The sequence below is a fragment of the Helianthus annuus genome, chromosome 4 (genome assembly GCF_002127325.2).
Source record: "Helianthus annuus cultivar XRQ/B chromosome 4, HanXRQr2.0-SUNRISE, whole genome shotgun sequence".
NCBI lineage: Eukaryota > Viridiplantae > Streptophyta > Magnoliopsida > Asterales > Asteraceae > Helianthus > Helianthus annuus.
The window spans coordinates 73,308,601-73,335,330 of record NC_035436.2 but is presented as its reverse complement, the minus strand read 5'-3'; the positions used below and the strand labels follow the sequence as shown (position 1 = coordinate 73,335,330).

Below are 26,730 nucleotides of genomic sequence, written 5' to 3'. Positions count from 1 at the left end.
AAAATGTGTCTCTTAACGGACCGTTTTTGTAAAACGTCAAACTTGAGGACAAAGTCGGAATATAAAAGTGAAACGAAGTCTTAATGCATACCGGGAGGGTTGCAATAATAACGACTTCGGTAAAATACCCGGTTGATGGGTAAGGATCTAAACACATTCGGAGACTGAGAAACGGAAACGCGGATGGAAACTCAAAAGACTCGGGTTTCGGGTCATGACTAAAAGATGATAAGAAGCTGTAAATTGAAATTTTGATAAATTATGTTAAACTATTTTAAGGTCGAACGGGTTGAATAAAGAATGAAAATTTTCATTCATAAGCAATGAAATTTCATACGAACAAGTCAAAAGAATTAAATAAATGATAACGATTGCGAATGTAAGTAAGCGTGAATCGAATAAATAAAAGTGCGAAATATTAATGGACCTATGTAAAGGGTTTCAAAGAAATAAATTTATAAATCGGGGAAACGGTGAGCGTAGGACAAACTGACGCATAAGCAATGTCAGAAGTCATAAGTCGGAAGGTTAGTCCGAAAGTAAACGAATGAAGTCTTAGACTACGGTCAAGACCAACTAAGGTTCAAAAAGCGAAAACAAATGATTCCAAACATAACAAGGGATGCCTCGAAGCTATATAGGTATATATACATTTGAAAAAGAATACGAATAAAAGATGATCTACGGGATCATCATAACCTATGGGATTAAACGTAGTGATAAGGTCTACGGGACCAAGAAGACCCTTGGGTTATAAGTAGAAAGAAACGAACTGCTAACATCTCACATTGAAAAGGGGCAAAAAAATCTAAAGGAATAGCCTACGAGGCTAAGTAAAAGAACCTACGGGTCGGTTGAGTTAAGTGTGGGAACTGATTCTAATTCCACGAATTAAATAATATCGGAAATGAATGAATCCTTGGACTTAAAAAAAATTCCTAGAAGTAATAAAAGGATATAAGACAAGGTGAAGAGAAAACGTTAAACTAAAATTTAGTTTTAGTAAGAAATGACGTTTTAACAAATATATAAGTATTATGAGAAAAGTTAAGAAAAGGTTAATATTAAAGGATTTAGGTCTAGACACCGATAGGTGTAAAAACAATAATTCGAAAAGGGGATTTTCGATGATGAAACGTTAATATAAACCCAAACATGGCGTGACGTGATCACGGCCAAGAAAGGTAATGTGAACTATAATCACATTGTAACCCGGGTAAGCGGTAGAAAGTAATTGGACTAATAAGTCTAGTTAGTGAGACCGGTTAAGGTCATTTAAATAAATTTGGTTGCTTGTAAGTGGTGGATTCGGTATAACTGAACCGAATAAATGAATTTGAAAACAAAAGAAATAGTTGCTAAAAGTGAAAAAAAATTCACTAAAGACCTTTAAATGGATCAAAGTAACGGATTCATAAAGAGTTCGATAATATATAAAAGCAATGAATATCATGTCACACCCCGGCCGCGTATAACGTGCAACCGCGGCGGAAACGTCGGGGAGTGTTGTGGACAGAATTAATTGTTTCATAACCATGCAAAATCAAAGTTGTATTTTATTTATAAACAAGAGTGTTATATTGTCTTAAACATGAAAACAAAGAGTTCAAAACATAAATAAACTAGTCTATCTTCATTTTTAGTCTCTAAGGCACAGGTCCGCCCTAGTGTCATGATCATCATCCTATGGAATAGCTCCTGAAAACACATGTGAAAGTAGGTACGTCAGCATAAAAATGCCTGTGAGATACATAGGTTTTGTGAAAATGGGATTCATGACTTGAGTTTAAAGAAATGTTTAATAACAGTCAGTCATGAACCTTGTACTTTGTCTTGCTTTGTAAACCGTTTTAAAAAACGATAATATTAGATGATATGTATAGATAAGTTATTTGTAAAAATAATGTCTTGTGAAGAATATGTTATTTGTGTAAAATGTAATGTGTCTAAACTGAAATGACTTAGATAACGCTACGATATGTAATATTATACAAGCATTTATATATAGGAAGTACCAGCGGCGTATCCACCATGTTTGAATCATATTACATACGCCACGTTACTCCAACCATTTACCCAAACCAACCACCATGTAAATTGTTCATGTATAAATCAATTGTCAAGTGTTATTGTGTAAACCATATCGAAATGTCTATGTTCAATGTAAACCACCAAGTATGGATATCAATGTCAAAATGTTTATGTTTAATGTAGATCATGTAATGTGTACCCAAAATATATCTTGTATGGTAAGTGAGATGTATCAACTAAACCATATGTAAAATGCACAAAACAAGGTGTTGAAGTAAAACATGGTTTAAATCAACGTTATGTTTTGTGGAATAATGCATGCTCTACCGATATAAACATTTATGCGGTATTGTGAAATATGCATACATCCAAGCCTTGAGACTGTGGCGATAAACCCCTAAACAAATTAAAGGTTTATCTAAGTTATGTATATCGAATTCGGTCATTCCTTCCAATCCAAACAAACCCAGGATTTCAGGAACGGGAGTTGTCAATTCCTATGGTACCACTACCTACTATCGAATGGCGTGATCAATGTTAATGATTGTATTGTTCCATGTTAAACAACCCAAATGTCATACCAAAATGAAGGCATGTGATGTAAACAATTGTACTAAGTATGCACACAATGGGCATAAATAACATGAGATGTAATGTGAAACAATGTACTAAGTACGCACACAATGGGCATACATAGCATGAAATGTAATGTAAAGCAATGTACTAAGTACGCACACAATGGGCATACATAGCATGAAATGTAATGAAAAGCAATGTACTAAGTACGCACACAATGGGCATACATAGCATGAAATGTAATGAAAAGCAATGTACTAAGTACGCACACAATGGGCATACATAGCATGAAATGTAATGAAAACATGTACTATAATGTACTAACGAACATAGCCGGTATATGATGTGAAAACATGGAAAGCATGAAAGTAACAAGTAGGCACATGTGTTTCACCCCAAAACAGTTTGGAAAACAGTAAAAGAGGGGTTCTATGTACTCACCTGAGGTTGCTTTGAAATTCTTGTATAACACCCAAATAAAGCTAGAGATCACGGATATCAAACGGCACCTAATAGGTAGCTATATTAATATACCGGACCAAAATCGGAAGGATCGGATAGTATGCGGGTTCGTAAACCAAACGAGTATGGAGACTCGTGTAATATGGTCTTAACAAAGCCTACATACTAAAATGAAACCTAACCTAAGTGCTTACGATCCATTACGGCCCGTTTAGGTAGCTTATGCTACCTTAACGCGCCGTTCGCGTAGAACGCGTTTGGAACGCCTAACATCGTGACCACAAGGTATAACCTCAGAAGGTTACAGCTATGGTCACCTAATGTGTTTGGTCAGATCCTAATGATCGACCAAATGGGTCGGGTTCGAAAGTATAAGCGATGGTTTAGATCGCTTACCTTACGACCCTATATATGCACTAAATTAAAAGTGACGAGCTAAGCATGTTAGGACATGCTTAACTAAGTTTAGAAAACAGGTTTGGCATCAAAGCAAACGGCTTTGATGCTCACGAGTAGTTTGGTTACAAAATACGCAAGAATGCGCATTTTGGCCGAAACTACGACTCGTCACTGAGCCTAGATAACGTGGTAATCAGTAGGTATAGTCGCCATGGACTATAACCATCATGATCACGCTCACGTTATGAAGTTCCAATGAACTTCGTGTTGGCCATAGGCTGGTCAACGCAGAAAGTCAAACAAAACGTTGACTTTCGGACTAGTAAGCGATTAAAAGAATGAAAGAACACTTACGAAGGGTCCCCGAATGCTAATCTAGATCAGAATGGCTCAGGTATGAAACAAAGGTTCCAACTTAGAGCTTAGATCAGATTTTTGTGGGTTTTAACAAGAATGGGGGTGGGGTATTTATAGTATTTTCCGAACCGTTAGGATCGTTTCTTGAAAAACGTGATCGAATCTTGTGCGTACACTTGTCGAAAAGTTGTGGTTACTGAAAATGACCCTTAGTGAGCTGAAAGGGCAAGTGAAATCATGTGGTTGTGGTTTAATCAGCTGAGATTTGCTGACTAATTGATCTTATCTGATCTGTATGTCTGATGCGGCCCGCGTCAAGGTGCAGGCCAAACTAATGCGGGCCGTATGGCCCTGTTTGATCTGCACCACTTGCAGAATTTACAGTTTAGGTCCCTGTTGCATGTTTAAGCCATTTCCGACACTTCTAAGGCCCGTAAAGCCAACTTTAAGGCCCTAAAATGATGCCAAAACATTGTGGACATGAAACATGCTTGAAAATATTCCGGATGTTGGTTCGTTTGGCCGTACGATCGCGATGTTCGCTTAATTACGACGGAATGCGCATAAGCGCGAAAGACGATCCAAATGACGCGACGAATGGATTTTTCTCATGCCAAACACTAAGGAATAATATAAGGATGCTTACATAAATTTTTGGATGTCCGGATGTATTCAGAACGTAAGTTATGCGCGAAAGTGCAAACTTGTGCACTTTTTGACATTTTTAGCCCCTGAATGATCCAAAAGTTTGTTTTAGCATACCAAAACCCCTCAAAGCCTATTTCTAAGCTATGTAAAGGATATTTATGGTATGTTTAACTTATGGACATGTTCCGGAATGTTTGTTACAGTTCAAATTGGCATACTTTCGCAGTTTGTCAAGTTTAGTCCCTTTAAGCAAATTAACTTGTTTTTGCCATACCAAAGCCTTCAAAACTTATTTCTAGGTTATGTAAAGGTTATTTAAGGTATGTCGAGTATATGTTGATGTTCCGGAGTATTTGTCGCGTTAAACTGAGTACGTTTACGCACCAGTTTGCGTATAATTCTCCAGAAAGCGATGTAGAGTTTAAAATCGAACAAAAGTCAAAACATGAAAAATGTAAAACACAACCAAACAAACATTGGGATCAAATAACATTTTTTTATTGATAATAGAACTGTTCATAATGATTACAAGCACAAATGTTACATATCACTAAGTTAACTAAACTAGTAGAAATAACGAAATTACGTTATTTCGAGTTACATTATGTCGTATGAGGTACGTAGATGTTTTGTAACCAAAAAGCTATTACCGTATTTTTCGGGTAACGCTAATAATTGTTTAAGGTATGAGTAATGCTTAAAAGATTACCCAGGTCAAAAGCATTGAGTTTAAAACTCGATGAACTATGTAAATAAGGTTTCGGGGACGAAACCTCTTTAAAGGGGGTAGACTTGTAACACCCCAAAATCGGGTTTGGTAATCAAACTTCGCTAATAGTGATGAACGGGTAAAATACCGTTAATGGTAAAATTAACCCCGTGAATATTAGAACTTAAACAAATAATCCTAATATAAAAAAAGGAGAATAAATGTTTTGAGAAAAACAAAGTCATAAGGAGCCCGGGTTAACGGGACTTAAAATAAATGGGTTATAACTCCCGGAACCCACTAAGTTATCTAGGAATAATCAACCTGGTTAGTTATTTCTTTTAAGACAATATATAAGCATGAACTTGTAAGCCTTTTAAATAACGTTTGAAACTAAAGGGACCAAAAGGAGGCAAAGATGAAAGATTATTTTTGATTAAAATAAATAAACACCAAAACACACACTTGAGTGTGTGTTTGGTCGTACATCATCAGGAGCACAAGAAGGGTTCCTTCAAAACCCTAAAACCCAAAAATTCAACAAAATCAAAGGGAAATAGAGCTAGAGAATTGGGGCTTTAACTAAATTCGTGATCACCCCAGTAAAGGGATCATAAGGTATGCTTAATTTCATTGTTTGATTTCATCTTGAATTCTTGATAATAATTGAAGTCGAAAATTGGGTCTGCATGGTTGATGTTCGAATGAAATTAGGAATGAAATCATGACTAGGAGTAAACCCTAGTCAATATCTTGTTGAATTGATGTTCAAATTATGAGATTCATGATCATCCACTCATGGGTTAAATGGGTCTTGTAGAAATAGGATGAACACTAGAATTAAAATTGTCAAACTAGTGTTATTTGAGCTCTATGAAGCAAGCTTAGAATGTTAATGAATAAAATTAGACATATGAACTTAAGGAGGATGTTAAAAGTGGTTAAATAACTAGTCTTGAAACTAGACAATAATTTTGTAAAACGATGCACATAAGGTGTTTGTTAGAATGCCTAAGAGAAAGCTAAAATGTTAAGTTTCAAATAAAAACGCATATTCGAATAACATAGTGAAATATGTGTTATATGTCATGAATGGAGTTCTAAACAAATCGTTGATTGAACTCTATAGACAAAGGAATCGAGTCTTTAAGCGGACAAACCGGAGTGGACACGCGCTTGAAGGGAATGCTTTAAAGGTACGCGGCTTATTATCTCGTTACATTTATGTAGACGGGCTTAGTTTAAATATGTGTAATGTATATAGTAGCGAAAATGGTTGTGTTGCTATGTCATTGAATTGATGGGATTCACTCGACAACCAAATGGGTCAAATTATTAGTTAAAAATAAAAGTGATCAAAATGAAGACACCATTTGGTAAAAGTTATAATGGGTCGAACAATTTAAAAATATTGTTTTTAAGTAATAAGAACCATGGCGCGAACCGGAATAGGTTCAAGGGGCATTATGGTATTAATCTACCATCATACGTTGACAAATGGTCATGTCGACTAAACGGGTCAAATAGTGTGCAAATACCATTTAACAATAATAACTAACGACTACTTGTTGAGTTTTTGTATAACAGGAAATAACATGTATTTGTGTTGCTTTAACTAGAAAATTTTAAAGCAAAAAGTATGTATACGGGTCGATGCTATGACCCGAGCCAGGTACGCATATTTAGAGTTCTAGTAGAAGTGATATTTTGGTCAAAATTATAGCGAAAGTCCTTTGTCGTAAAATGAGGGACTAAAATTGACCAAAAGGCCCTTATTAGATAAACCGGGTAAACTACCCTTAGAGGTTGTTTAGGAACTTGTGTTGTGATTATGTAGCCCTTAGATACGTATATGAGTCTTAGGCCAAAACCTTTTGTGAGTTAAACGCCCTAAAGAGGTCATTAGCGTAAAGTAACTAAATGAAGGGTAGATTGGGATTTCGGGTTTTCTTAAGTTAAATCCACCGCAAAAATAGTTGTGGTGGAAAATAAGTAGACACTTAAATTTGGAAATATAAGGCGTGAAAAGAGAAGAGCGGATTTGGTACTTAAATGCATAAAAACCCCCAAACGGGTCAAAATGAATTACGCGCGTAGCTTGGGTGTTTGCCGCGTAATTCACAAAACTTATGAATCCAAGATAGATATTTTTAGTTAAATACCTTGGTCTAAGAATTTTGATTAACTAGAATCAAGTTTGGGAGGTCTTAAATACAAACGGGTCAAATGTTAATTTTGAACAATAAGCCGAATACTTAGAAATCCAGAATTTTATTAGTTTGAATGTTGGATTTTAACTCCATAAGGTGGAGAATCAAATTACAATTACGTAGGAAGAAACTCTACGTCAAACGAACGAGCGGATTGAAAGATACGAAAGGTTTTGTGTAAAAAAAACGGCAAAATGGGAGTTCTGATACAGGGGCCACCGTAACTTGCGGTGCCCACCGTAAGTTACGGTGGAGTTGAAAGCATTACAACAGCTGCCTACTAATCTACGGTAGGGGCATGTTATACCAGGGGCCACCGTAACTTACGGTGCCCACCGTAAGTTACGGTGGAGGCCAGTTTCAAATCCTTGTTTTTGGGATCAAGATACCCATGTTGGAATTTCTTGATTTCCTTATTTAATTCGATTATTCGACCCAATCACCCTTGTTGTACTAGTTATTTAATTATCAAAACTAACTTTTAAGTTGGTTTTGATCTCAGGTGAATGTCAAGAGTCCCGGATGAAGATCAAGCATCGAGCAAGAACCGAACACGCGTTAAATGAAGCTTCCGCAAGTTGTTTCGTCGTTATTCTAAAACGATGAATTAAATTACATTATGTTGTTTTGCTTTCAAGTTTAGTAAAGTTTTAATAAACCCGTAATTGAGCATGAATGTTTAAATATTAATACTCAGTAATTTGCGATTATTTACAGAAATCACTAAATAAAATTTATGGTTGTTAAATTGATGTATTAAATTGTTGATAAACTTCTAAGATGTTTGTATAGTTACTTTTAATCTACATTTTAACTATACATGAGGATTATTTGCTTGCCCTTGTATGTGCTTGCGTGTGATGTGTTGGGTCATGCCACAACCAGGTCGAACAGAGGAAGTCCCCTAACAGTTTATATGTTCTTGGGGCAAGAGGAAGTCCCCTAGCAGTTTATTTTCCCTTGGGGAAAGAGGAGAAGAAAAAATTCCTTTATCCCCAACTTTATGTTTGGGATTTAAGGTGAGGAGATTTGTGTTGTGTGCTCGACTCATTAAAAGATGAATTTTAATTATGAGGATAAATTAAATACAATTATTTATTTATGATCGTGATGTAAGTTATTATACTGCATTAATATGTATGTGAATATGAATATGAATTTGAATGTGTAGGTTTTTGGGTATTGCCATGACTGGGTCGAAAAGTCCCCTAACTGTTTAGTTGATTTATGTGGGCAGAAGTAGTCTTCGCAGCTTAACAGTCCTTGGGGCAGAGGAAGTCCCCTAACCGTATCTATCTGTCTTGGTGGGAATACCCCTCACAGTTTACAGGTCCTTGGGGCAAAAAGGGTCCTTTTTCCTTACTTTGTGTTTGGCTTTAAAGGTCGAGGAGACCCATTGTTATGTGCTTGACCCATTTAACAGTTTGAGGTTATCTTAAAGAATGTTTCAAAGAAGTTGATGTTTATTTAAGACGTTGTGATGAAAATGTTTTGCAACTATTTTATTGTATTACAACATTAAAAACTAGAATTCACTCAGCCTAGCTGACTTTTGCATGCATGTTAGATTGATTTCAGGTTAGCTGGATGAACGATGGTCTCTTGGATGTTGCATGAAGCTACCCGACATTTGGAAATGGCATTTCTAGTTGAAGACCATGCTTTAATAAATAAAGTTTAAACATTAAAATTTTGTATTTTTAGTTTGAATGTTCCCATAATTGGGAATTTGACTTAAATGTTTCCGCTGCTATTCTTCAAATTACGAAATTAATATTAATAATTAAAACTTTTAAGTGTTTGGACCGTTATGCATTGATGTCTCAACTGTGAGACACCCGGATTTTGGGGTCTTACAATTTAAATGATTTTCATTTATTAAAAATGATTTGTATGAGAAGTTATTTGTATTTATTTATGTTTGTTGTTCTAAGGATGTAAACAAATGAGTATTGTTCCGTGGTGTATTCTCTTTTGAAAGATTAAAGTATTCAACACCTTCCTGTATTCTGGGTTGTAACATTCGGGACAATAATTCAGACTACAAATCATCTTTGTAAGATTCATTTGTTCGAGTTAGTGTTTGGGTACATTATGATATTATGCTTTTTAATAAAACTTTGTAATGTATTCTGGGATGAAAGATCCAGACTTCAAATCATGACTATTGTTCCGTGTTGTAAGATTCGGTTGAAAGTTTCAGGCTACATATCATCTTTGTAAGATTCATTTATTCGAGTTAGGGTTTGGGTACATTATGATATTAGGTTTTTTAGCTTTGTAATGTATTTTGATGTTACGGTTTTTTTCTTACATTTCAGGGTTGTAAGATTCAGGCTGGTATCAAGGGCCCTTTGATATCTTTTTTTTGACTCCCAACTTCAGGAAGATTCGGTTGTTGTTTTGTCCAAGTTTGGTGTTGGTGAAAACCTGGACCCATACAAAGTTGTGAATCATGTTTATAAGATTAACTTTTATCGTTGTACAACTGTTAGACCTGCTGTTGGTTGGGAAGGTGTTGAATACGGTTTTAAGCTGATCTCACATTCACTTATTGACAAAGGAGAATGCCAAGACCTTTTGACTGTTGGTATGTATTTTGTTTACTTCCAGTGTTTATAACTTTTCCAAAACATTTGTTAAATTTGGTCTGTATTTTGGTTGGGAAGTGATCGTCCTTATTTTATTGCAAATGTTGCTGGTACTGTCCTTTCCTGTAGTGATATGGACATATATGGAAAAGCTCCTAAAGAAAGGAAAAGGATCAACTTTGAACTCCAAGATGTGGAGTAAGTATTTTTCTGTGATATAAACATATGTGAACATATTTGTTTGATAATGTAGATGTTTAGATTTTTGTGAACATATTTCTGTGATATAAACATATGTGAACATATTTGTGAACATATATGAACATAGATTCAGTTCGTTTCTTAAGTTTGTTCACCATGAATATTGTTTAGATTTTTGTTCTTTTGTATGCGTTATTAGATATATGTTCTGTAAAATCATTTGCATTTTTAATTTCATTGGTATTATTTAGATGCAAATGTTTTGGATTTCATTGGTATTATTTAGATGCAAATATTTAGATATATGTAGGTTCGTTCATCCGAAATTAATGCAAATGTTTTGGATTTAAATGATTTGCATTTATTAAAAATGATTTGTATGTATTTGTCTTCCTTGCAATAACTTTCCAACAATTACAAAATCATTACAAATTGTCTATTTGTCATATATCACTTAAAGTAGATAAGCAATTATCCCTTTTGTTTGTATTTTTGAGATTTGTAAGAGAATTGTTATTTATATGTAACAAGATTGGTATTTATTATCAATGATTGTTGTCTATTTGTCATATATCACTTAAAGTATGAAGATGTATTAATTACTGTTAGGGTTCTCTTATTTATTACAACTATCATGGTATATTAAAAAAAATATTGTATGTTGGAGATTACTTGCTATTGTAATTCACCTTTAGTTAATTTTTAAGTTATGTGAATTTTTTTTGTAATAACAACCATGTTTACATCTGTTTTTTTTTTTTCTTCTTCAGTGGTAATATAGTGGGTTGTACATTGTGGAATGAATACGCCCAACAGTTCAAAGATTTCTTGGATATAAAAAACCCGACTGAGTCTGTAATGGCTGTCATTCAGCACGGAAAGATTAATGAGTGGCATGGTAATTTCGTCAATATAATTGATTGTTTTATTATTGTAGTATAATTTCGAATCCAAAATCTCCTAAATGAAGGAACATGAACAATGAATTCCATTTGATTAATTAAATGAATAAAGACGAACAAAGGTTGCGTTTGTTCAATTTAGTTTAGTTTATGGCCAGTAAAAGAAACTTAGATATTTGAAACATTATTTGGGATAATTATATTTATGCTTATTATGTCTAACTTGTGGCTTTCTTTGGGATTATTATCTTTATGATTATAATATCAAGTGCTTAAGAAGGTGAATGTATCTAATGTTTGGTATTAAAAATGTTGTTTTATATTTATTAAAACGATATATGTTCGTCTGTATTCTTAAACAAGTTCGATTCCTTAATGAATGAACACGAACAAGAAATTGTGTTCGATATGTGTTCATGAACAAATTTATTGCTAAAGAAACAAAATTGAACAAGGCTTCGTTAAGTTTGATTCGTTTACATGCCTAATTTCAAACCTATACAAAGCAAATAAGAGAGTTAACACACCCTATAAATAGCAAATCAGAGAGGTAGCTCAACCTTATGTAGAACGAATTAAGAGGTGCCTCACCCTTATACAAAGCATATTAGAGAGGTACATCAATGCTATCATAATGAGTTTAGGTTTTTGATTCGTTACAAAGCAAATTAGAGAAGTAGCCTAACTATATTGTAACAAGTTTAGGGTTTCAGTAATTATAGAGTTAGTTAGTAGTTGGTAAGGTAGCTTAACCCTGTATAATCATGCCCTGGTAGATGGGTGGTATGTGCAAAGCGTGATATATTGTTATTGATATTTTAAGCCCATTTTACACATTAGTCAAGTTTTAAATTTATAAAACACGATATTCTACTAACACTACACACACTTGGTCAAGTGCACCCATCGTGAGCGTAGTATAGCATTGGTAAGATATCGAGGTCGTCCAAGGACACAAGAGCTTTTAGTACCGGTTTATCCTCAACGTCTAATCAATCTAAAAATTTTTGAGAAAAGATTTCAAAACATGAAAATAAAAACTAAAAAATGCAGAAATAAAAATAAAATAAAACAGATAGACAAGATGAATCACTTGGATCCGACTCGCCTTTAATGTATCCTTTGATGATTTTTGCAATTTCAGACTTTTTAAGAGATTATCTTAGTTATAGTAGTTGGCCCCTCTTTTGAAGGTGACGTTACCCTCAACCCAGTGGTTTGAGTCAGCAAGGATACAATCTCAAAGGGTCGGAATATTGAAAGATAATTAATTAAGTTATTAATGCGAAAAGTGGTAGGCCCCTATTTTGAAGGTGACGTTACCATCGGCTAAGTGGTTTAAGTCAGCAGAGATACAATCCCAAGTAGCCGGTTTAATGTATTAATAGTAGTTTACATATGAGGGGATCAGGCCATTCGCACCCTCGCCATCCAATACCAGTGGGTATTGAAGGAAGTCCTGGTAAGCTTGACCCAGGTCCTTACAGGTTCTATACACTGAACAAGGCAACAACCTTAATAAACCATTCCCTTAACCCCCGACCAGGTAGCCAACATATCTCTATATAGACCGTAGAGACATGAATGATGTAAATAGACATTAAAGTAATGCTAAGACACCACGGACAAATGATAAAGAATATTCACCTTCAACATAATGATGATGTGTAACTCGTGATTGTTATTTTATTCAATTTAGATGAAGTAAAAAACAAAACTGGAAACTTTAGAAAAATAATAAAAGCGTACCAGATTTGCGAAAAAGTCAGAGTCACCGGATAACAATTTAGAAGACATTCTTGTCTTTGCACAATTCACAAGAGAATCCTTTCCAAGCTTGTCAACCTAAAGAAAAACAAAAGAATACTTAAGGTTAGGGGCGAGCAGAAAACCGAAAAAACTGATCCAAAAAACAGAATTGCACAAGAAACCGAAAAAACCAAACCAAAATTTATGGTTAAGTTACAGTTTTACACTTTTTAAAACCAAAAAAATCATTTTTAATGGTTGTTGTATATTGGTTATAGGAATTATTAGTTTCAATCTTGAATGTTGAGTATTTATAATAAAAACATTAACATCTTTATCTATCTTTGAAATGATTTATCCATTGCTTAAAAAATAACAAAATTTAAGATATAACTAATATGATTTTCAAAGTATTATAAAAGAAAATGTCTTAATAAAAAATTTGGAGAAACATAAAAATAGATTAGAAGGTTAGGTTTATGTGAACAATATTAATTAAATACTAAAAAGGTTAGATACAATAACTAAAATGTAAACATCTAAGAAAGATTCTTGAAACTTGGTTTTAACTTTTTTTTTTGAATCTTACGAAATTTTGTTCCAAAAACCGGGGAAAACTGAACCGTTGCTAAAACCGAAAAAACAGAAACCGAACGGTTTTCAATTACCGAAAACCAAAAATTTCAGTTGCGTTTTTGGTTTTACCATAAAACCGAACCGTTACTAGAACCCAAAAAAAAAACAAAACCAAACGGTTTTAAATAACCAAAAACCAAACATTTTGGTTGTGGTTTTGGTTTTACCGTAAAACTGAACCGTGCACACCCCTACTTAAGATAATCAAAAGATAATATAGCTTCTTCAACATAAACGTAAGAAAATCCAATTCTTTTAGACGTACTTTCGGCATTTTCACATATTACTATACAATAGTATTACCTTAATCGCGAGCTTCTCTTCAATATATTTGCATGCTTCTCTCATTGCAAGCTACGAACATTAAAACAAAAAAAAATATACATGCCCATGAGCAAAAATTAACAAAACAATATTATATAGAAGACGAAAAATTGATTAACACTCACTCTGTATCCGCTAATTACAGATGTTGGGTGAATCTTGTTTTTCACAAGATCATTTGCTCTCTGCAAAATTATCATAAGAATATATTAATAAACATTTTACATCAGGGGTCGAATTCTTGTATGAAAAATAGCAAATACAAAGATGTATTTACTAGAATATGTATATTAATACCTTGAGTAATTCAGCTGCTACAATGACGACAGAAGTAGTGCCATCTCCTACTTCTCTATCTTGGAGCTCGGCCAGTTCAACAAGAACCTATAATATAATCATACGTTACAAAAAGTGACATATTGAACAGACAAATAGCAAGAAATAAAAAACTACAAAAGACGAAAAAGATAAACTTTTTTTGTCTAACCTTGGCAGCTTGATGCTCAACGTCTAACATCTTGAGAATTGTAGCACCATCATTTGTGATGGTTACATCCCCAATGTCATCGTGTAACGCCCCAAATTTTCCTTTATTCCTGATCCAACACAGTGTATAGTAATGCCATCTAAGTAATGACACACCAAGTTAAATTCAGGAATTAAAGTTATAGGATATAATCTTGGAGGGCCTTTTTGTATACTGTCATAAATAAAAAGGTTAGACCTTATGTCTTTTATGGAATGAGGTGAAATCATAATCTCTTCACATCCTATAAGTATTAGGGTTCATTATGTAATTAGTTAAAAGTTAGTTTTTATTAGATTTAGATTAGTGATAGAAGTGCGGGGACTAGATATGACAACTTGAAAGATAATAACCTACAACATCAAAGGATGCGACACATCCTCTGGTCGCACCCCTTCAAGTTTGGCGGCAAACATCAGGAAACAAGAAAACACAGGGACGTGACTATTCAAGGAGACATACCTATTCAAATCGATTAAGAGCCACAAGATTAAAGGACACGACTCTTCGTCAAGGAACACGTCTATTGGATTCGCACCTCTTCAATTAGTATAAATAGGGTTAGATTTCTATTTTAAAAATATCATTCACTTGTACATTGTAACACCCACCCCGTAACCCGGGTGATTGTGCACAATTGATACACTTACAGCGGAAACAAACTAAACTTTCATTAAAACTTATAATAGTCTGAGTACAACACTTTATTTATTTACAAACTTTTGGCAACTAAGAACTCCTTGATCTTCTAAAACTCCACAACTATCAAGTGGTTCCTATAGCTTTCCTCACGACTCACCTGAGATAAGTATACTCAAAACGACGTCAGATATATACTGGTGAGCTCATACTATACAATTTTTATAAAGACAGGCCACAGTTTACATTATATGCATACACAATATGGGCATGTGACCACATTATAGTCAGGTTGGGCCTCATTGAACCTTATAGGTCACATTTGACTTGTCACAAACCACCGTACAAGAGACATACTGGTCCTCCAGCTGTGTCCCCCTATGGCCGTCACATAGGTATGAGTGTGTGTCGCTGGACCTTATAAGCACGAAGTGCCTGTGGGTACAACACCTTATTACCCTTCCCAGAGTGACACACCTCATTAAGCATAACAGGATCCCATATACCCCTACTGACACATGCATACTGCAGCATTCTCATTATTACCAGTTATGGACGAGTATACTATCACAGTTTAAAAGACAAGTATGATGACTCACCTGATTAGCAATTGCTTAACAGCTATCTAACCTACCCGATACTTCTTGATAGAAGACAATGCCGCCAAGACGAAACACCAACTCAAACCCACTACCAAGGACAGAAGCCGAACTTTATAAGCGCATCTCACTGGCGATGGCGCAGCACGAAGCCAACCACTCCGAGCACAGCGGTGGCACTTCAAGAAACAATCCCCCTACTGGTAATGGGTTATGTCTCAAGGTCCTGACACAATTACATAATCCTAGGTTAGGTAATGGTACACCTAACTAGTCATTATCATGGTTGGATATTGGTTAACACTGCCTTGTTTAAGCATGGGTGATCAGTCCATGCCTAACTAAGGCTAGGCTACCCAATACCCGCCCCTGACAATAACCCTAGTACCTAAAAATAATTCTAACACTACTACTACTAATATATTATTACTAATAATAAAACTAATATTAACTACTAAAAATAAATAATAAATAACTAAACATAAACTTAAACGAGAGTATACCTCAAAACTATCTACGGCACGTTGATGTAGAGTTTCCCTACTCCTGCTCCTACTCGCGCTCCAAAAACGACTACTAACAACACCCAACGGGGTATCGTATACTCGGGATTCTCTATTCTAGAGCATTCCCGTTAAAGAAACTGGTACCTAAACAAACTACTGAGACTCTTATTTAAAGCAAGCAAGCAGGCACCTCAAATCCTTTTCTGGTCGATGTGGGATTCAATTGACGTGCCTACCTACCTGCTTGACCTGCTAGCTTGCTTGCTTATATATATTAATTCAGCTGCTTAACTCGTTTTTCTTGTATAACTTTTAAAATATGACGTTTTATAAAACGACGAATATGTCATTCGAACGAGCATATTTTTATCTACGTTTTAACCTAAGTTTCATTAAAAACGGAGTAAGGTAAATAAAATAATATATTTAATTATTAATATTAACGGTCTCCTATATTAGCCAAGGTTTGTCAAGATATTTCACCTTTCACACAATCATCTTACTCGTTTAATAATATATGAAATATAAATTACATATTTCACACGTTTATCACCAGCACATTAAGATTCGGGGTATTACATACATATTCACAATTTGTATTCATTCAGAAATAAAGGTACGTTTATTCGTTCATTGTGATTTTCATTGTTCGTTAAGAAGATTCTGGGCAACAGTGGTATCAGAGCCTAGGGCTCAAATTCGTTTCGGAAAACAATCATTAGGCAGGTGGTTGACTTCCCTAACAATTCTGATTACGCAGGAGGCGTCGATTAGGTTGTTTTTGTTAAGTTTTAACACCAATCGCATCAAGCGGGTACGATTGTTGTTCGTTCATTAATCGTTCATCAGGAGGGTGTTCGATTTTTATCTGATCATCACTGAGGGTGTTCAGATTCTGAGTTTTTTTTTTAATTCAAATCACGGCAAGAGGCTACGATTCGGGTTAAGAAGCAATCGCAAATCTGAGAAGTTTGGGTTGTTTGAAGTTTGCAAAAGACACAAAATCTGAGAAGTTTTATGATATCAAAGCATCAAGAGGGTGTTCGGTTGAGAAGTTTAGACGCAAATCAAGCGGGTTTGGGGCTGATTTTTTTGTTTGTGTTTAGAGAGTCGAGAATCAAGCAGGAAGAAAAAAAACGCAGCCAAGAGGGTTGTTAAGAAAAGTCAGAAAACCATGCGGAGAATCACGATAAGAGAAGTCGGTCGGTTCGCAAATTCCAGGTTCTACGTTCTATTTTTCTGGAATTTATATAAGGTTTAGAAATTGGTTTGATTCCACGTTAGAAAGTTAGTGTGAATTTTTGGAATTATAGACTTCGGTTTTAGGAGAAAACCAAAGTTTAGAAAGTGAAAATTGTTGGAAAACAAATTATGGCGGATTCAGGAGGAGCCTCTCCGTCAAACGCGGTAGTGATTAAAGATGGTAGTTCGTTCTCCCAGTTTCAGTGTCTTATCTTAAAGTCTACAAACTATACGGTATGGGCAATCCGTATAAAAACCATTTTGAGGGCAAACGGGTTATGGGAAATGATAGAACCAAAAGAAAATACGCAAGCGGATGAAAAGAAGGATATGATGGCGACCGCTTATTTATATCAAGCACTACCGGAAGATATGATAATACAAGTTGCAAGTTGCAAGAATGCAAAAGAAATTTGGGATGCATTAAAGACTAGGCACGTCGGTGCAGATCGAGTGCAAAAGGCACGTCTTCAAACGCTCAAAACAGAGTTTGAGATGTTAAAAATGAAGGAGGAAGACACTATCGATTCGTTCACTGCTAGACTAAATAGTATTGTCACGAGGGCAAGTGGTCTTGGATCAACATTTGATCAACCGACTTTAGTACGGAAACTTCTGAGTTCTGTACCGAAAAGGTTTGTTCAAATTGTTGCAACCATTGAACAATTCGCTGATTTAGAAACAACGACGCTAGACGAGACAATTGGAAGGTTGAAAGCCTATGAAGAAAGGACCAGTTTGATGGATGAAAACCCGGTATACAATCAAGAGAAACTTATGTATACGCGACGCGACAAGAACTATGGTCGTGGAAGGCGTTTTGGGAATGATGGACAAGGAAGGTTCAACTCATCGCAAGACAAAAGGCGTGATGGAAAGTTCAAACAAGAAGAAAAAGATGATGAAGATTCATCACATGATGCTTACAAGAGTAGAAGCAACCAAAGGAAGTTTGGGAAGGATTTAAGCAAGATTAAATGCTACAATTGCCAAAAGTTTGGTCATTATGCCTCAGATTGTCCTGAGTCAAACCAAAGAGAAGCAGAATCAAATCTCGTGGAGGAAGACGAGGAACCAACTCTCCTAATGGCAATCAAAGAAGACTGCAATGATCTACTTCAACAAGCACACGATGGCAAGCAAGATAGGGAGAAAGATCAAGGTGCAACTTAAGGATGTTCGAGATTAGGGGGGTGAATGAAATCATAATCTCTTCACATCCTATAAGTATTAGGGTTCATTATGTAATTAGTTTAAAGTTAGTTTTTATTAGATTTAGATTAATGATAGAAGTGCGGGGACTAGATATGACAACTTGAAAGATAATAACCTACAACATCAAAGGATGCGACACATCCTCTGGTCGCACCCCTTCAAGTTTGGCGGCAAACATCAGGAAACAAGAAAATACAGGGACGTGACTATTCAAGGAGACATACCTATTCAAATCGATTAAGAGCCACAAGATTAAAAGACACGACTCTTCGTCAAGGGACACGTCTATTGGATTCGCACCTCTTCAATTAGTATAAATAGGGTTAGATTTATATTGTAAAAATATCATTCACTTGTACATATTCACAATTTGTATTCATTCAGAAATAAAGGTATGTTTATTCGTTCATTGTGATTTTCATTGTTCGCTAAGAAGATTCTGGGCAACATGAGGGACCAATAATCATAATTATGATAAGTGGAGGAGCCTTGGTGTAACATGACAATTAATTCCTTCCATTAAAAACCACACAATCGCTACCATCAGATCATCATCATCCTCGTATAAAAAAAAGCCCTAGTGTCGTTGAGTTAAAGAGCAGCCTCCATTCATCTTTTTATCGCAAACAAGAACTTCAAAAGTTTCAGCAATATGCTCAAATCATGTCCAGCTAGTCCTTGTTGACTTGTGTAGTCTAGCATATGCGATCAGGTTTTAGAGAGTGGTGCGACATGATAACTGGAAAATAAGGAGGCGGCGACGAGGTGAAGGAGGAGCACGGGTTGGAGTTCGGTCCTTGTAACGCCAGCCGGTTTGTCACGCGAGAAGGTAATCTCCGTTTCCATTCTCGTTGCGTTATTATGATTATTTTGGTTTTGGGATGTGAGGTGCGAATGTGATTATTGTAGTCCGGTCATGGGGGTAACGACCGGCGGAACGTGTAGTGGTGGGTTGCTACGAGTGATTGTGCTTAGTGATGTTGACGTAGTGTAGCGGTGGTGACGATGGGTTGCAATTGTATGTAGGGTAATATAGATGGTAATGGGTTACGAAAGGAATGATGGTGTGCATGGAGGTGTATCCTACACGTGGGTGGTGACGCAAGGTGAAGCTGGTGGTGATTGGCGGGTGAACAGTGGTGGAGTTTGTGGTTGCGATGTGATCGATGGTGGAGGCTGTGACCGAGCGATGCGCGGAGTAGGATGGGAATCGACCATGCCTGATTATGGAGTTGTTTCATGTCTGTTGATAATAAATTAAATTAAACAACTCTATAGTTGTTTTTTTTGGGATCGAATGTTGTGTGTGTGCATGAATCATTATAGATTAAATGTGGGCCTAAACTGATTATGGATTAGAGATTTGCGTATGAAGATAATGATAATGGTGAGCATCATGGTGTTATGTTAATGGAAGCATATGGGTTATCATGGCGACACGCGAGACCGTAACGATGACTTTTGTTCGGGAAGGCGAGGCTGGTTATGGGGTCACGAATGGGTTGGTTAATCATGCTGGTAACCATGACCATTAATGGGTTCGTCTTTATATTTTTGATCCGAAAATAAATATTAACTAGAAGCTTGGTTTAGAGGTCTGGTGGTTTGGTTGCAATGGTTTGCGGCTATGGTGGTGACCTCGGTAATCGGGTGAACACGAAACGGACGGCTCAAGCACATGTACGAGTCTGTTGAAGTGTTGTAATAAGAGGGTAATCCACAACTTACCTATGGGTTATGGAGTAATTACTGATCACGCAGTGGGTCGCGGTATGGGATAATATTATGAACCATGTTTTATCAGAAAAATGTATACTACGATGGTTTAAATGAAGGGATTATGTCAAATTTAAAGTTTAGCATGGGGCTTGAGTTTGACGAAAGATTATAATAATAATAATGAGGGTGCTTGATTCTTTATTAAGATGGTTATACAAATTCATAATTTATAATTCATAAGCTTGTGCGTGGTGGTCATGGCTTGGAAAGAACAAAAAAAGTTGAAACAAGTGCACTAGAGTTAGTTTGCATGGCAATCCATGCATCGCATGGATGATGTCAACAGATCTTCATATTGGTCTCTTTTTGCCATGTATACATAGCAGTATGCATAGGAATGGTGGCAGACGTGCATGGGGTATTCGGTTCGGATTCACGAATTCAAATAGGTCATGGGAGATCAGACATTGATAATGCACGGGTTAAGGTTTAGCTTGGATGTTTCGCTTAAGGACGCAGTTCGAGATGGTTATCATGTGGAATAGAGGCTTGGCAACCAGCCTTTGATTGCTTACACTTCACTAGGGGCTTCTAGCTTGTTGTGAGATGATTACTTTGACGAAGTGAGTTCTTGAGCCCACTCTTTTAAATGTTTTTTTTAAATATTTTGGGCTAATGTGCATGCTAAACTCGTATGATTATTTTTATGATGGAAGTTGTGAAGCTTGTTACGTACATATGAAATTAATGTTTACTTGGATGGTTTTTAAGAATGAAAAATAAGTAGGTTTATATATTTTTATATACCTATTTGTGTGAAGGAGAGCATTGATTATACTTATATATAAGTATATTTATATATATATATATTTATGTACTCGAGTCTATGAAGGGAAGATATATACCAAAGAAATATGAAGAATTAAGCATATCTATATATCACATCTATATATATATATATATAAATATACACACACATAAACGTATGTATTTATGTGTGAGTTGATGATGCCCTCTTTAAACTTTTTCAAAGTTTAGGGTAATCACACATGTTAGATGTATTACCTGGATGAAGACCTTTTTTTTATGAAGTTGTATAGTTTATTTGTACTTACATACCAACTATACATGAGGATTATTTGCTTGCCCTTTTATGTGCTTGCGTGTGATGTGTTGGGTCATGCTACAACCAGGTCGAACAGAGGAAGTCCCCTAACAGTTTATCTGTCCTTGGGGCAAGAGGAAGTCCCCTAACAGTTTATCTGTCCTTGGGGTAAGAGGAAGTCCCCTAGCAGTTTAACTGCCCTTGGGGCGAGATGAGATGAAAAATTCCTTTATCCCCTACTTTGTATTTGGGATTTAAGGTGAGGAAATCTGTGTTGTGTGCTTGACTCATTGAGATGAATTTTAGATTTTGAGGATAAAATAAATATTTTATTTATTTCCATGATGAAGATGTTTTACAAGTGTTTATTTGTTAAATTATAAACTTGAACTCACTCAGCGTAGCTGACTTTTTGCATGCACGTTAGTTTTATTTCAGGTTAGACATATGAGCGCGAGACAACTTGGATGTTGCACGAAGCTACCCGACATTGACGTTGGCATTTCTAGTTGAAGACGCGGCTTTAATAAATTTTTAACATTAAAGTTTTGTATTTTTAGTTTGGAAGTTTCCCATGTTTTGGTAATTTGACTTAAACGTTTTCCGCTGCGTAGTTTTTTTTTCAAATGAAGAAAATAATAATAATTAAAAATTTCAAGTGTTTGGATTATTTATGCAATGATGTCCCAACTGTGAGACACCCGGATTTTGGGGTCTTACACATCGACCAACATCTGAAACATGAGCTTACATTAGTTACACTCACAAGGTTTGATTTAATCAGAAAATAATAGAAGCATAAAAACAAAACAGAATAGAGAAGCAATTACAATTGCCAAAGTACTATAACGAGTTATAAGAAGCGAAACCGGATACTATGTACAATACAAGAGAAAAAGGTTTATTGTTTCCTTTACTTCAACTTAATGTTAATCCATCACTAATTCGTAAGCAAAAGGTTTATGTTTCCTATGCACTGATTCTGTAGTCGGTAACATAACATTTTATAAACACAAGAGCAACGACAAACGCTACTAAACCGCATTCACAAAACACATTCATACTTTGAAACATGTACGTGAGCTCAGCCTCATCGGTCGCGTACTATAAAAACCACGACCGAAACCACAAGATCACAGACTTGCCTATCCTCAAACTTTATCACAAACTATTAACTACATATGCTACCAAAAATTCATCATCTTTTAAATTTTGACAATGTTATCACCATATTGCCATCTACCACATAAAGCAGCAAACTTTATCCCTTAACTTTGGTAGGAAAATAATACTAGTCATGTTAAATTCATAAATCATATATCTTGATTTAGGGTTTGTAAAAACTTTGTGCATACTCAAATCTATCCAATTTTTACAGCACAGACATAATAGATCTACGGTACACAAAACCCTAAAAACCTAAATCTGTTATAACAAAACAACAAATACCTTGTCGAGTCCAACGGGACCAAGTGAAGTCTTGACGATATTCGAAACAGATTGACAAGCAGTAACTGCACCAAAACAGTAAGGATCAATTGAGTGATTATCTATCGAGTGAAGAAATTAGGGTTTTAAAAGATGAACACAAACACTTACTGTTTTGAGTGCGAACATCTTGACCAGATTGACGATCTCCGAGAATATCAAGCGTGTAACACCTCGGAAATTCCTGTCCATTGAAATAAAGACACGTGTCATGAGAAACAGACGTGTCAGAGAAACCGGGTTTAAATAAAAGATGTTTGGTAGGGTTTTAAGGGGCGTCATGTTATTTAAATACCTCTGAACGACCCAAGGGCGACATGTTATTAAAACACCTCTGAGCGACCCGAAATTTCTTTTTATATAAATCCCAAGATCCTTAAATCTTTTGAAAATCATCCTATATGATAACCGGTTGTCCCAAATAAATAAAGTTCCATCTGTTATGTGAACTTGGGATTTGACAGGATTGTTACTAATGATAATGCTGAATAAAATTCTCATAAGAAAGAACCAAGAATAAAAATATGAAGCTTGTTAGTTAATTATGAGAATCCAAGGACTTATTCTTGATGTTTCCGTCAATTAAAGTTGCCATAAGATTCCAAGGTGTCAACATTCATGCAAGCATGCAAAACCTGAAAATGGTGGACCCTACATTGCAGTAAAAGTCTGATGTTTCGACATTTGAAAGTTGCATGGTCAAGACTTAAAAGTTTGCAAATTTTTGTCCTCTGACCATCGGTTACGGACCGCAAAGCCTGAGGCTTACGGTCCGTAAGAAGGGTACCTGGGCATGTTTCAGCAAGGGCGGTTACGGACCGTAACCATTTTAGCTTACGGTCTGCAAGAGGTGCTTACGGACCGCAAGGCCATATGCTTACGGTCCGTAAGGAGGTCGCTGGCAGCAGATTTTGGACAGCTGCCTGTTCAACCTGTTAACCGACTTAAAACGTAAATATTTGAAACCAGGGGCTTGCTAGGCAGTATTTAGCCACATAGGGGCACCTGGAACCATCTCACATCAAATATAGAGTTGCTTGTCATGATCTTGGACCATTTGGACCACTATATAAGAAGCTAAGTTGTGACCATTTAGACTTGCTCATTTGCAACTTTGGTTCAAGACTTCTCTGGAGCTCCTGGATTACAACAAATCTTTCTTAGGCCTCATAAGCATTCTTAGGACTCTTGTAAGTGTCCTTAATCCCCTCTAATTACTTTTAGCTTAGTTAATTAGCTAAAAGTCAAACCATCGTAATTAAGGTTTGACTTCGGGATTAGTCCATAATTACTCACTAATATCCCGAATTAAAAATACCTATAAGTAGGTAATTATGTGGGTAACAAACCCTTAAAAGGGTAATTCCAGAATCCCACTCTAACTATGCTAATTGTCGAGTCAAAGTACATTATAAAAAGTCAACAGAAATGACTATTTGCAAATTAATGCATAATTAGCAATGTAGGTTACATGCAATCTGTTTGATCATTAAAATAACTTGGTAATTAATGTAAGAACATGTTCCAACATGTTCAACTCGACAATTTTCAGTTTAGGCTCGGTTTGGAACCGAATGTCGCAAGGTTTGACTTCTGCTTTGACTTTCAGTTCTGACCCGTATAAGCCAAGATTAGGATTGCCTTAGAGCTTCTTTTGAACCTATTTACATGTTAGTATAACTCTCTGAGATTATACAACTTGGTTCATTGGATATCCTATTCACGTGCATGTTTCCGTTAATCGCTTATATGTTGACCATTATGCCCATTTGACCTTAAAACGTGATTTTTGAAAATGTAAAAGGATAGGCACCTTAGTTGCTGATTTATAAACTTGCACCCAAAATTTGAAGTCAGATTGAGGTCTAGATTAAGAGTTATGCTCAATAGCGTAATCAAGAGCTTCTTTACTAATTAATTGGCGTAAATTACATATAGCCTACCAAAACCCAAATTTTTATACCAAAATTTTTACCCACTGTTATAAAATAATATTTTGGGAATTTTGAAGATTTTTATTTATTTTTAGGCTGAGCATAACTTAGTGTTCTAAGGTTTATTCGGTTTATGCCGGTTTTGCCCTTTTTCGCCATAAAATGAGTTTTACAAAACCTTTTGACCTCAAACCAATTTCTACTGATTTGTTATGATAAATAAATTATTTTGAGTCTTCTGGAATATTAAAAATATCATCTTTTTACAGAAAACCCGGAAATGGCTCCAAATCGCCTTTTTAGGCATTTTTAACACATAAGTGTGCACTAGGACCTTATTTAGCATAAGGGTTTGAACCTACTGATGTAATTAGTATACTTTTATATTTTTAAACAGTAGGCAAATGTTTTGAACTCAGAATTCCAGAATTGACCTTTTAGGCACTTGTGAATTACCAAAATGCCCCTACGGTGCATAATAAGGTTAAAGATAATAAATTTCACAAAATTTTGATACCCTACTGTTATAACTTAGTAAATTAAGTATATTTACTAATGTAATCAGACCTGTAACTCAGGTTATTAATTTAACTCTTTTACACCTTAGAAAATGACCAAAACACCCTTATGAGGCATAGTTTTGGTTTAAAATCATTTGGGGCATAATGGAAGGTATCATTCTGATATCACAACATATTTTAAGCATAATAACTTCAGAAACTTGTATTTGACTCCTATGGTTACTCGTTACGCATTATACGTGTTTGGATCGGCTTATGTGGCTAATTTGACCCTAATAGCCGAAACGGGTCAAACCATATCTTTTTGGTCTCAAAATTCAGAATGTGATTATATTACCCATATAAAACAAGTGTGCAAGCTTGTTGGGTCAAAACCACATTCTTAAACGGTCTTCGCCTTATTGTGCGTTTAAAACCGTAATCTTTATATAAGACTAACCGGTCTAAGCTTAAGACCCGTTAGGATTCTAATAGGTTATTAAAACCTTAATTTCCAGATCTAGGAGCCCAGTAAAAGCTACTTGCCCTCCTTATATTGGTTTATACTTTGCTCTGGTAAATACGTTTAACTTATTTTCCCTATACGGGCTTGGGGTACGGTATATAAAATACCGCTTGGTCGGGAAATTGACCATAACCGGTCTTGGTTATGTGCCGTCAAATGAACCCGTTTGAAAATGTTGTTTTGTTTGTTTAACGCCTTTGGGGGCTTAATGACCATGTCCCGGATATCCTTGGCATCATTCAAAGAATGGACACGACCTTAGCACTCGGGTGTAGGCGTACACCCGTAGCGCTGTATAACATGTATAATCGTCGGTACGAGAGAAGTCTCGCGGCGGAATTATATTAAGTGGTGTGTCTATTAATCCTTAACCCAGAACGAACCCGGGCTACTGAACGCAGAATGAACATGTAATTCTTTTACAAGATTATTAAGCAAATAATTATCCCAAGTTATAAAAAGTTTTATGCCACGTGCATTTAAATCAATTTTAAACCTTTTCAAAAATGAGTCAGTTAAATTGTATTTACCAGTGTAAACTGACGTATTTTCCAAAAAGACTAAGTGCAGGTACTACGCGTAATAGGCTGGTTACTCCTTAAGCATCCATAGAAGTCTCGCAAGCTTAGGATGCATGAAGTCTGTTGAAATGAAGTTCCTGTTTGTTTGATTCTGCCTGTGGATATTATTTCGACATTTTGTGATACTTGGATATTACAATAAATTTTAAGTTGAAATAAATATATCTTTGCTTCCGCTGTGCATTATAATTTGTGTTGTTTGACTATGACGATATCAACTACGTCACGATAATCCCCCACCGGGCCCACCGGTGACACATGGAAATTAGGGGTGTGACAGGTTGGTATCAGAGCCAACACTGAGTGAATTAAACACTAGCCTTTTGTGTTTAGTCTCAGTGCACGAATTGCACAT

At 35.7% G+C, this 26,730-nt stretch overlaps 1 protein-coding gene and 1 long non-coding RNA gene across 2 annotated transcripts; one reads left to right on the top strand and one right to left on the bottom strand.

Moving 5' to 3' along the window:
* The first annotated feature begins 5,672 nt into the window (after window positions 1–5,672).
* On the top strand, window positions 5,673–8,110 carry LOC110874472. Its single transcript, XR_002555980.2, has 3 exons — window positions 5,673–5,800; window positions 6,312–6,378; window positions 7,895–8,110. It is a non-coding gene; the product is annotated as an uncharacterized LOC110874472 (long non-coding RNA).
* A 3,466-nt stretch (window positions 8,111–11,576) lies between these two features.
* Window positions 11,577–23,878, bottom strand: LOC110876040 (T-complex protein 1 subunit alpha). Its single transcript, XM_022124223.1, has 10 exons — window positions 23,840–23,878; window positions 22,946–23,018; window positions 22,796–22,860; window positions 22,069–22,080; window positions 14,283–14,360; window positions 14,093–14,179; window positions 13,921–13,980; window positions 13,775–13,825; window positions 12,836–12,931; window positions 11,577–11,582 (listed from the first exon to the last, which is right to left on the bottom strand). The coding sequence occupies exons 1-10, from the start codon at window positions 23,876–23,878 to the stop codon at window positions 11,577–11,579; spliced, it is 567 nt and encodes a 188-aa protein (XP_021979915.1).
* Window positions 23,879–26,730: the final 2,852 nt, after the last annotated feature.